This window comes from Cucurbita maxima, unplaced genomic scaffold (genome assembly GCF_002738345.1).
Source record: "Cucurbita maxima cultivar Rimu unplaced genomic scaffold, Cmax_1.0 Cma_Scf00028, whole genome shotgun sequence".
NCBI classification, from domain to species: domain Eukaryota; kingdom Viridiplantae; phylum Streptophyta; class Magnoliopsida; order Cucurbitales; family Cucurbitaceae; genus Cucurbita; species Cucurbita maxima.
Window position 1 is genome coordinate 893,085 of NW_019272044.1, and position 12,129 is coordinate 905,213.

The 12,129-nt window shown below is 33.9% G+C and overlaps 2 protein-coding genes across 3 annotated transcripts in view; one reads left to right on the forward strand and one right to left on the reverse strand.

The window, feature by feature from the left end:
• Nucleotides 1-739: 739 nt before the first annotated feature.
• On the reverse strand, nucleotides 740-2,031 carry LOC111465082 (probable serine/threonine-protein kinase WNK11). The gene is made up of 3 exons (XM_023109367.1): nucleotides 1,896-2,031; nucleotides 1,306-1,809; nucleotides 740-1,207 (listed from the first exon to the last, which is right to left on the reverse strand). Exons 1-3 carry the CDS (start codon nucleotides 1,896-1,898, stop codon nucleotides 812-814), a joined length of 903 nt encoding a protein of 300 aa, XP_022965135.1. The 5' UTR covers nucleotides 1,899-2,031; the 3' UTR covers nucleotides 740-811.
• Nucleotides 2,032-9,631: 7,600 nt separating this feature from the next.
• The window catches only part of LOC111500282 (probable WRKY transcription factor 20), a 5,607-nt gene continuing 3,109 nt past the window's right edge, over nucleotides 9,632-12,129 (forward strand). The window contains exons 1-2 of one of the 2 annotated variants that reach the window (XM_023152000.1): nucleotides 9,632-9,950; nucleotides 11,080-11,247. In XM_023152000.1, the coding sequence (XP_023007768.1) occupies nucleotides 9,789-9,950; nucleotides 11,080-11,247 (330 nt within the window). In that variant the 5' untranslated portion in view covers nucleotides 9,632-9,788. Of the gene's footprint in view, nucleotides 9,951-10,657; nucleotides 10,789-11,079; nucleotides 11,248-12,129 lie in introns of those variants that run through there. The other variant, XM_023152001.1, reaches the window with a different exon arrangement.

Genomic DNA, 12,129 nt, shown 5'->3' on the forward strand with positions numbered 1-12,129 from the left:
TTAGGAATAGATTGAATACTATAAATATCCCTCCACCCCAATGAGTTTATGGTACCAAGAAATCCCAAGCAACACAAACGGGTAGTTTCTATAGAGTGATTTGTAAATCTCTTCTCGATTAGTCTTAATAGAGTGTGCGAGTGTTTCCCACAAGAGTTGTGTTCAACAATATCCATATAACACCATCTCCAATTTCTCAAATCTTGCTATCAAAATTCTCCTTACCCCTGTTTGCTAAAACTTTCTTCTTGAACCGGGGCCAGAGACTAGAGCATACGTCGCTTAACTGTAAACGACGCAAGAACGAATAGACTTAACTCACTTGTTGCTGGGAAGTGAGTGCCGCACAATCGCAAGTCCCCTGCCATCAAAGTGCGACTGTGACACTGTGCCCGTGCACTCACAAGCAAGCCCCACGCATATCCTTCTTTATTTTCCTTTTTTCTTTTCATTTCATTCCTATTTTCTAATTTATTTCCTTTATTGAATTGCTTTTCTTTTAATTATGATAATTTAAAAAGACAAAATAGTGATTTGTGAATGAAGAACACTCATAAAAATCAAATGTTTCTATACACAATAAATAAACATAAATAAAAATAAAACGTAAAAGGTCAATAATGCTTATCCAATTCCACCTTACAATATGGGAAAAGCATTTCAAACCCACATGCTATCTCTCTTAAAATAATGAAAGATAGCAAAGAATTGAAAAAAAAAAAAAAAAAAACAACTTTAATGAGAAAACAAACACTAATTTCATTCATCATACATACAAACCACATATAAATTCTTATTCAATCGCAATACACTAACGATCATTACTATCCTCATCGTCGTTGTCGTCGTCAATTTCACTGAAAAACGGGTGGCGGAGGAGGTCGGCAGCTGAGGGCCGATCTTGGAACGGAGCAAGGCAATTCTCAATGAAAGCCTTCACCTCAAGGTCCTTGACCTTGTCGAGTGCCAACGGCTTGATGCCCGAGCATACTTTCTTATAGATTTTCGCAACGTTATCACATTCACTATAGGGAATTTCCAAGGTGACCAATTCAAGCAAACACATGCCAAATGAATATATGTCCACAAGCTCGGTGTAATGCTCTTCATATAGCTCAGGTGCCATGAATTCCGGTGTCCCAAGCACTGAATGAGCTGAGTGATTCTTCCCCACCGTTGCAGCCATACCCAAATCACCAATCTTCACCTACCATGACCAACAAATTTGTAGCCAAAATCATGAGAAAACCCTAAAATTAAGCCAATTATTAAGCTCAAGATTAGCCCAAGTTCATGAATGAGTACCTGCCCAACATTGCCATTGACAAAGAGGTTGCTACAATTGAGATCTCTATGAATAACACAAGGCTCATGAGTATGCAAATAATGCAAACCCTTAAGAATTTGCTTACACCATTTCTTCAAGGCTTTCAAAGAAACTTGCCTATGTTTCTTCCTATATTCTCTAAGATTCCCACTTGTACAAACCTCGGTAATGAAATTTAAGGTTCCATGAAGTTTGTCAAGCCATACATCGTACAAAGCAATGATGTTATTGTTCTTTAAGGTTCTTAGCAATGTCACCTCCGAGTAAAGCCTATCAATCATGGATGGATCATTTGAAAAGCTTCTTAATTTCACTTGATTCCAAGCCACCTCAATTCCTTCTTCTTGATCAAATGCTCGGTACACTTTCTTCACCGCTCCCGACCCTAGAAGCTCGCCATATCGCCCGTATCGACCCGTCGGATTCACTTCTACAAATGGCTCCGAGTCCTTCTCGGACGACTCCGTCGTTACACTAGGCATCTGAAACAAAAGATTCAAATATCACGAGAAATTCAAGAACAAGAAAAGTTGAGAATTCGAACGCGGAACCGATTGAAATTTGATACCATGAAGAAGTGGGTGATGAAGTTGAAGGGAAAATGGATTGAAATCTTGAGAGATGAACATGAAAAGTGGGAGAGGTGAAGGGATCGGAAGTGGGCGATTTATTGGCGTTGAAAAGGTTGGGTTGGTGGTGTTAAAGAGACGTTTGGTGGGTGTACTTCGGAATTTTTTTTTATTTTTTTATTTAATTCTAATTTATAATAATAATAATAATAATAATTTATAATGAGAATTAATTAATTTATTTATTTTAAGAATATGTTCGTTCGGAAGTGTGACAACTTTTTTCTTTTCTTAGTGGGAATTATTGCAAAATTGATTCTTGGAAAAAAAGAAAAAGAAATAATAATAATAATAATAATAATAATAATAATAATAATATAAAATTAGAAAAAGGAAAGTGGAAATGACCTGGCAGTTTCATGTTATTTGGGTTTGAAGAAAATATAAATTAGAAAAAGTCAACGAATCCCGATCGATCCACATGGGTTAATATAATCTAACCATGTGTGGGCCATGCTTTGGACAATTTTGACTCGTCTCCCGATATGTCATGTACATACATGTCTTGTAGGAAAGTTATGTGCATCATATCCATGTATCATGATTTGAAATTACAGGACCTCATATATGTTACTTCTCTGGTATGTTTTGATATGTGAGCGTGTCCTAACCCATTGTCAGACCTAGGAATATGTATATGAGTTCATCTAGTAGATTCATGTGCGTGTGTCTGAAAAGATAGGTCTCACCATGAAACATGATTACATATGATTCTATTACACAACGTGGGAATGGTGCTAATTATTGGGTATTTTTAAATACTCAAACCAAATTTACTATTTTTTGATAAATTTAAAACTTTCGTGTATGAACGACAACGTCAACTGAGGAGGTCATGAAAATGAAATCGTGATAGTTAGATTTCTGCATTTAAATCATAGTCGTGGCATATGTTTTAAAAGTTGGATTATGATGGTATGTTTATCTAACAATCATGTTGCATTTATAATAGGGTTGAGTACTCATAATTTTATGCTAGGGGCTTTTAATTCAATTAACATACAAGGAATTTGTAACGGCCCAAGTTCATTGCTGGTAGATATTGTCTTTTTTTAGCTTTTTCTCTCGGGAACGCATCTGGTATGAAGAGGATGTTGTCCTCTTTGAACTTTTCCTTTCGGGTTTCCCTTCAAGGTTTTTAAAACATTGAGGTTTCCACACCTCTATAAGGGTGTTTCGTTCTCCTCTCCAACCGATGTGGGATCTTAAAATCTACCCACGTTTGAGGCCCAACATCCTCACTGGCACATCACTCGGTGTTTGGCTCTGATACCATTTGTAACAGCCCAAGTGCACTACTAGCAAATATTGTCCTCTTTGGACTTTCCTTTTCGAACTTCCCCTCAAGATTTTTAAAATGCATATGCAGAAGTTTTCACGCCTTTATAAAAGGTGTTCCGTTCTCCTTTCACAATCGATATGGGATCTCACAGGTTTTGCTTTTAAAAAATCCAAATAAACGTTCACACAACCAACCAAAATATCAACATAAATAAAACTCAATGAAAACTAGCATCGGAAGAAAATATCGATATAACACTTACATGATAAGTTTTTTCAACAAAAACATGTATATGTCGGCATACATCCCGATACAATATCCAACGTTGGTAGAAATAAAGATATGTCGACGCAATCAGCCTCAACAATAAAGATATTGATGACTTGATTTTATAAAAATGAAAGACGTTACATATTGTGAATCGTGAGTTTCTGTTCTATTTATTTTGTATTGGGTGGGGAGGAATTGATTCGAAAATTGTGGAACTGTGACGACCCTAATATTCTCACATAGATCTAGTTGAATAACATAGGATGTCATGACACAATATCAAGTTCCATAATTTTAATAACATGAGTTGTCACGACGTACGAAAAACGATATAAAAATTCTAGGTATTATGATTATTTGGGATGATTTCAACCAAGTTTGATGATTTTAATGAGCCATAACAATGTTTGGATTACATGAACTCTATGTATACTCAATTTATGAATTGGCCTACCCTCTATTTAATGAACCATTCCTTAATCTCCACGAAGTTACCAAACAAAAAGGAAGTGTTCCTTTCTTTCATGTTGTTTAAACTAGAGTTTTAATGAAGACAAAATTGTTTTTGGTGTTTTCAAGAGTTGAGAACTTGCCATATTTCTACATCTTTGGTTCGACACATCAAACGTTGTAATTAAACATATGTTAGGTCAAATTTGTTTCATGTTAAGTTACCTTTGTTACATCCTTATTAATGTGGATGTATGGTGTCCTCTCACTTTTCGTTTCAATGGAGCTCATAAGTTTCTATCGTTTATATTGGCTTAAGTCATTTCATTTGGTTATATAGTTTAAAATAATAGAATACGTGTCTCAATAACTTTATTTGTAATTTAATCTTATCTAATATATATTTAAGGTGGTTAATATAATCTTAAACAATATATGATTGTCACGACTTGATTTTTGAAACTTCAAATCTATGATCGTGATTAGTGAAGACACAAGTTTCTATCCTTAGTAGACACGTTTATATGATCGTGATTGGTGAAGACAAAAATTCCACGACCTAATTTTTTAGATTCTACATCGATTGGAGAGGAGAACGAAGCATTCGAGTGTGGAAATTTTTCCATAGTAGACGCATTTTAAAAATCTTGAGGGAAAACCCGAAAGGGAAAGCTTAAAGAAGACAATATCTACTAGTGATGGGCTTGGACTGTTACAAACGGTATCAGAGTCAAACACTAGATGGTGTGCCAGTAAGAATGTTGGGCCCCGAAGAGGGTGGATTAGGAGTCCCACCTTGATTGGAGAAGGTAACAAGTGCTAGAGATGACGTTTAACCCCGAAAGGGGGTGGATTGTGAGATCCCACATCGGTTGGAGAGGAGAACGAAACATTATTTATAAGAGTGTGGAAACTTCTCCTTAGTAGACGCGTTTTAAAAATCTTGAGGGGAAGCCCGAAAGAAAAAAAAACAATATCTACTAGCGGTGAACTTTGATGGTTACTGTAACCGTATCTGCTACAAATTTCCACCTCATTTGAGAAATTATATAAAAGTAATAAGATTTTAAAATAGAATGATTATCTATAATGTATTAAATATATATAATGTGACCCATGCATATATATTATTCTTTTTATTTTTCAGATTTTTTATATCAATAAAATATGTTACATACGATTAATTATAAAAAATTAATCAATTGTTTATGAAATTTGTGTTGCCCTTTCATTTTGTAATAAATTAAAAATGAAAAATATTTATTTAGTGTCGTTAAATGATGGTTCGGGTTAACCAACGAGTTAATGTATCCATTAGGATGCATGTGACCATTTTCTTGCTTTGTTGAACTTGCAAGTGTACTATACTAGTACACTAGACGTGTTGAACCATGTGATGACTCGTAATCATTAATCGCAATCAAATAAAGTGATACCTCTCAACATAAATTTAAAGCTAACAAATATCTTCCCTTTCTCCTATGAAACAATTTTTTTTTCGCTCTCGTCAATATTTGAACCTAGTTCGATTGATTTAAATATATATTGTTAATTAAGATATCAGATGTTCAAATTCTACTCTACTCACATTTTGAACTAAAAAAAGGTTTCTCGAACTAATCTTTCATATATATCTGTGTGGAAATTTGTATTTTCATCAAACAATTAATTTAAGCCTCGTTTGATAACTTTTTTTTTTTTAATCCTAGTCAAATTTCTAAAACTGAAACGGTAACAATTTTAAAACGAGTCTATTGCGGAGAGGGTTTGTCCCATTACGTATCGTCGTCAGCCTCACGATTTTAAAATGAGTCTATTGCAAAGAGGATTTAGCCCTACTCAAACCAATGTCTTACCTTGTTTCGTGACTGGCTCTAGTCAGAGTAGGGCTATACCCTCTCTATAGTAGATGCATTTTAAAACCGTGAAGTTGATGACGATACATAATAGGTCAAAGCGAACAATATCTACTAGCGGTGGACTTAGATTGTTACAAATGGTATTAGAACCCGGTTCCGGGCGGTGTGCCAGCGAGGACACTAAGCCCCAAAGGGGGGTAGATTGTTAGATCCCACATTTGTTGGAGAGGAGAACGAAACATTCCTTACAAGAGTGTGAAAACTTCTCCTTAACAAACAGCGTTTTAAAACCGTGAGACTGACGACGATATGCAACAGGCCAAAGCGAACAATATCTCCTAGCGGTGGATATTTTTTAATTTTTAAAACTTAATTTTCTTTAAAATGTTGATAGAAATTCTTTCCATAACAAAATAATTTATAAATTTAATTCTCAAAAACTAAAAACTCGAAGAAAAAAAAAATTAGAGGCTTAGTTCATTATTAATACATGAACTAATTGACCTATAGTTTGATATAATATATTAGTCATACTTTAGATATTAGGTGTGATGCAATATTTAGAGTTTAAGTTACCTTTTGATAATCGCGATCGTAAATAGTTTCTTTTTAAATAAGTAATAGTTTCGGATTAAACGACTTTTTTTTGGATAGGTAGCTTCTATCATTTAATCAAATTTTATTTTTAATAAAAGTAAAATTTTAGTTGCAAAACGTCTCCTCGTTTATTTTTAAATATTTAATTAAAATTTACCATTCAATTTCTACCGTAGTTGAAAATTATTTTAAAGAATAATGGAATAATAAATAATTAAAAAAATTAAAATAAAAATGTGATTATATGGGTGTATGTATATTTTTAAAATTAATAATAATTTCCAATTATTTGAACATTCTCAAACCAAATTTGTTGGGTTTTGTTATATGATTTTTTCGAACCCCCAGTTTTTAGGGTGTCAACCTCTCCGTACCCGATAGTTATATGTAGTAAGCTGTTGTTGTTGTTTTTTGCTTACATTTCCATATAATACAAATTTCAATTTCTCAAATCTTGCTTTCAAAACTCTCTCTAAAAATCTCTCTGTCACTGTTTTCTAAAACTTCCTCTTGAATTGGGGCAAGAGGCTCGAACATATGCCCCTTAGTCGTAAACGACGTAAAAACGAATAGACTTAACTCAGTTGTTGCTGGAAAGTGAATGCTGCACAATCGCAAGTCCTCTGCCATCAAAGTTTTTTTTTTTTTTTTTGTATTAAAATAAAAAATGAAAATTAACGTAATAGTTAATATGTAAAAATACGAAGGTATACATATATTATTTAGAATCACATAGAAGATTAACATCGTTATTATGCATTTATTTAATTTTAAAATATATCGTTAAAATTATTTACATAATTAATTTGTACACATCAGCTCGTAAGTCAATTTACGTAAATGATGTCACGTATTATAATTTTTTTTAAAAAAATAAAACTTAGTATAATTTAATTCAAGTGATAGCATATGATATAATTCATTCATATGATGATAATAATAAATAAATAAATAAATAAGATGCAAAAATATTATATTGGACAAATCCACGTATATATATATATATATATCACATTTTCTTATGAAATATTAATCGGATCTCCATTAATGAATTTACAAAAAGATTTTAAATATTTCGTAGTCTAATCTTATACCGACTCATTATATAGGATACCTCACTTACCTGTTTCCTCCCAAACAATTTGAATCAAAATATTTGTAACAATTAGAGAGTGGATTGTATCAATAGCGTTACTAACATTATTCATATACTACACAACATTATCCATGCCGGAGCAATTGCTTCAACTCCAATTCAAAATGACACGGACACTATTAAGGGAATGTATGTGCTTGTACATATGTTTCCAACTGTCAGTTAACAAAGATTTGCGATCAAGAGAGGGGAGAGTCGACAACTTTTGGTTAAGTCGGTCTCGTCAGTTACATAATTTATCTGTCCATCAATCACATGAGTATGCATCCAATCAGCACATAACGACGAAAAAAGTGATCATGTGTTTCAGATGTTCGAGATGTCCATCCAATTTCTGATTTAGTCCATAACTTCCTTGAATATATAGTTTCTATGACTCTTCTCTCGCTAAGATGTCACAACGTTAGCTATCCACTCTTATAAAATGCTAGACAATTTGAGTCATCCTCTTTATCCTCATTGGACTCAAAGACATCGATAAGGGAGTGGGGACATGTATGAATGTTAGGTTATGGAGTCTAATGTTTACTTACAACCTATTCAATGGTTATATGTCGTAAATGATTATATATACTAGAGGACTGTAAAAACTAAAGTTATTGATAATAAACTGAACTCGGTATATATTCTTCTAGTAGTGCATAAATCATCCATATATACCGGGTTTAGTTTATTATATATTGATGAGTTGTTCAATACAAAGAGAAATATCGATGTGAAGAAGACAAAAATTTTCTTTTGGGCTTTTTCTTGCCTATCGTATGTATTGGTTTGGGTTCGTGCAGAACCAAGGAAGAACTCTGGTGGGCGAGTGAGTGTAGGAAGGAAACACAGACCACTGCATGGTAAAAGACAAATCGAAAGGCTAGATATATGCTATACATATTTAAATCTTCACTCCACCTTTTTACCGAGGTGGAAAACACTAAGAAAAAGGATGAAATATTAGCATGAGAGAGCAAACAAGAAAATGTCAGTTTCTATGGGGCGTAGGCCTCAAGTAACAGAGGCGTGTAATAGACGTCAACTGTAGACATAGACTAGGTTAAGGGACAAATTGAATCTCTTCTTATATCCTCTTGACGTACACCTTACACTTCTATTGAGTCTAAAACGCCCAAATGACTTTGCAAGTAGACGACTTTCTACTTAGAATTTACACAACCACCGAACCTTCATTATCATGATCCAACCCACACCCAAAATCCAAGATTTAGCACGTCTCCAACTCAAAAAGGATACAATAAAAATGGAATGGTGAGCATATATCCATAGTAATGAGAACCCATCTTTCTTTGCTTTCGTTGCTCAATGCATCTCACCGAATGACTCCTCGGCTCCTAATTTCCATATAAAGGAAATTTGGGATCCTCATTTTGGTCAACCGACCGTCCAAGCTCGTTAAAGGATCAAATAGTATATTTTTTTAATAATATGCCAAAATTTTTATAAAATGTACCCGGCAGAGATTTTACAATTTTTTTTAATGAAGATACGAAAGAATCAAAATCTAAAAAGTCAACGGGCTGCGGGTTTTTTTCTACCAATTTGAATGAGCTCAATGCATCTCACCCCTAACAAACTTTCAGTCTAATTCTCGAGATCTCTTGCTCGGTATGCTCCTTACTCGTTTAGCTTCTTTACAAAAATCATACTTATCCACAATACATGTTATATTAACATATAAAATCACTAACTTCTGTTACAAACGTCAAATATTCATAGTTTTCACAATAATCTTAAAAGTAGAATAAGTTTACATGAACACCCGTGAATACGAGCATACATGGAACCTTAAATTACAAAATTAAAAAGGATATGGACAAAAAAATGGTTATGAATATAGAATTTGCAGTTATTGAATAAGTTTGTTGGATTTTTTAATCCATTCCTTATATGAATGGATGGAAATTTAAGAACCTCATCATTAATTTTATTAAAGTGAAAAAGAAAAATATTGCTTTAAGGACTTGAGAGGGAAAACATTTTAAAAAATGGAATTAAAAAATAAAAAAATAAAAAAATAAAAAAATAAAAAAGCAACGGCGCACCCAAAAGAGCTCTCTTCACACTCCTCTCTCTCTCTTACAGAGCTTACCCTAAATAGTCTGAATCCAAATCCCTGAACTTCTGGAGCTTCCTTCTCCTTAATGACCTTTCTGCCCTCCTCTTCTTCCCTAATTTCCGCTTTCTACCACCTCTTCCTCTGTCTCTCCTCATGGACCCCACTGAAGCTGCTTCCACCGCCGCTGCTGGCGCCAAGTACAAGCTCATGTCTCCGGCCAAGCTTCCGATCTTCCGCTCTCCTTGCATTACCATCCCTCCCGGCCTTAGCCCCTCTTCCTTTCTCGACTCTCCTGTTTTGCTTACTAACTTCAAGGTTCGTTTCCTTTTCTCTCTCTCTCTCTCTTCTCTTGTTTTTTTTGTTGTTTTGATTTTGAATTGTAGCGATGGGAGTGTTTTGGAGAAAGTTTTTGGAATTTTGGGACGAGGGTTGAGATCTGAAATGAGTTTGTGCTTGAATTCTTGTACTGTTCTTCATTTTTCTCTCAGGTTGTGTTGAATTGTTCTAATTTATGTTGTCGTTTGTAATGATAGTATCTAACCCAGTTTTTTCCTCTGATCGAACAGAGGGTGAACTTATTTCACCATTTTGTTCTTGGCATATACTTAATTTGGGAGTTTTAAAGGACCTGACTGATGCGATTTTAACACACTTGTTTTAATATCATGACCATTACATATTTTAATTGGGTGCTTGAGTTGCTTGGACCTGTTGATTCTGATTCCTGTTCTTATAGCAGTCCACTAAATTGGGTGGCTCCTTTATGCCCGTGTGGGTTATTCCATAAAATTTCTTTAGGGAATAATGTTGTTGTAAGTTTGAGAGAATAATTGTGTGCTCTTTCTACCTCTAATCCCTTCTACTTTCATTTGCGTCTATGTGGGTTTTTCACATAATGAATCTACCTTTTCAGTGGTGCTTTAGCTTTTTCTTCATCTTTGTATGAACCCGAACTTTTTCTATTTGTCTATATATATGGAATTAGAAGTAAATGAATCTGCTATGAGAAGTGTGTTGCTTTTGTTCAATATCCTACGATGGCATATAAAAGAGATAGACATGGTGAAGAATAAGATGAGCTTGGACATAGACATTTAAGAGATAATTATCTTCCCTCATTTGGAGCTTATGGATCTATTTTATGCTGTCATCTGTAAGCTGTCCACCTTGCCTTCACCCCAATATTACGAGCATTTCGATTTTATTAGCTTTATACGATTAAGGATAGTTAGAGATCATAGTTTCTGTGGTTTCCTTTTTTCTTTTAGGTGGTTGAATTACATTGAAATACTTTTATACGTTCCAGATTTCAAAGTAAAGAACGTATGTGGAATTGTCCGTGTAGCTGCATGTTTATTGGCTTTTAAGCTTCCAGTGATAGTGAAAGGAAAAGTTTATGTTTCTTGCTCAAATTATTCATGTGAAAAATAACTGTCTTGTGCAGGTAGAGCCTTCTCCGACAACTGGGTCCTTTACCAAACTGCCAATGGCACGTGACTCTTCTAGCTTGGCTATTTATCCGATGACCACCATGGCTTGCTCAAATGCTAATGCCTCAGATGAAGGAAACTCCAACTACTTCGAGTTCAAGCCATATGTTGGACCAAATATGGTAATTCCATAGGAACTTTTCAGTTGTTTAATTTCAAACACTATTTTGGTCTCTGAAAGTTGGTACTTACAATTTAGTTCACCTAGTTGCAATTAATCTTAAATTTAGTCTCTACTACTAGTTTATGGTCAACTTTTCTAAAAGCAGATAAATCTCTAAAATTTGGAACATATTCACCTTGTGTCTTTTCTTGAATGAAAATTATTATTAGTTTTTCACCAATTTTGATAAAAATGAACTTCAAACTAACAATGTGGACTAATTTTAAGATTTATAGAAAGTACACGGACTAAAATGAGACGAGTCCAAAAATACAAGGACCACAAGGGTACTTTAACCCTAAATATTACAAATGATCTCTAGTTCAAAAATACTAGGTCCTTAAAACCAATTATTGAGATCTGTGAACAAAAAGTTTTTGTATTATTAAATTATTGTTTTGATAACATGTTTAGACACATGAACATGCCAATCAAATATCACTTGCTAAGTGACCTGGTCATGGCAAGAATAGATTGGTAGGAATCTGCAAGGCATGTTCTTCATTCAAACTTTTACTTTTCATTAGATGACATAACGGTCTTTGATTTGGACAGGGATCTTTAACATCAAACAGCATGATAGGGAGTCCATCTTAGTTGTAGATATTAGAGTAAATATTAGCCGTTTGATTCTTGAGGTCTCCATTCTTGTTTTATCTCGATTTTTAAGAAAATATTTTGCATGATTCTTGCTAAGCACAAACTTAAAACATTTGTATTGGCTCTTGTTACTTTCATCCAATAGTTTTCTGACTGTACGAACCGAAATGTTTTATTTTAAGGCACTTTTTATTCTTGGTACAAATCTAACTTCTTTTTTTTTTTTTTTTTTTTTTTTTTT

Coding starts and splice junctions, on each gene's coding strand:
- LOC111465082 (XM_023109367.1), bottom strand. Junction 1,208..1,305: donor TCAATGGCAATGTTGGGCAG/GTACTCATTCAT, acceptor TGGTCATGGTAG/GTGAAGATTGGTGATTTGGG.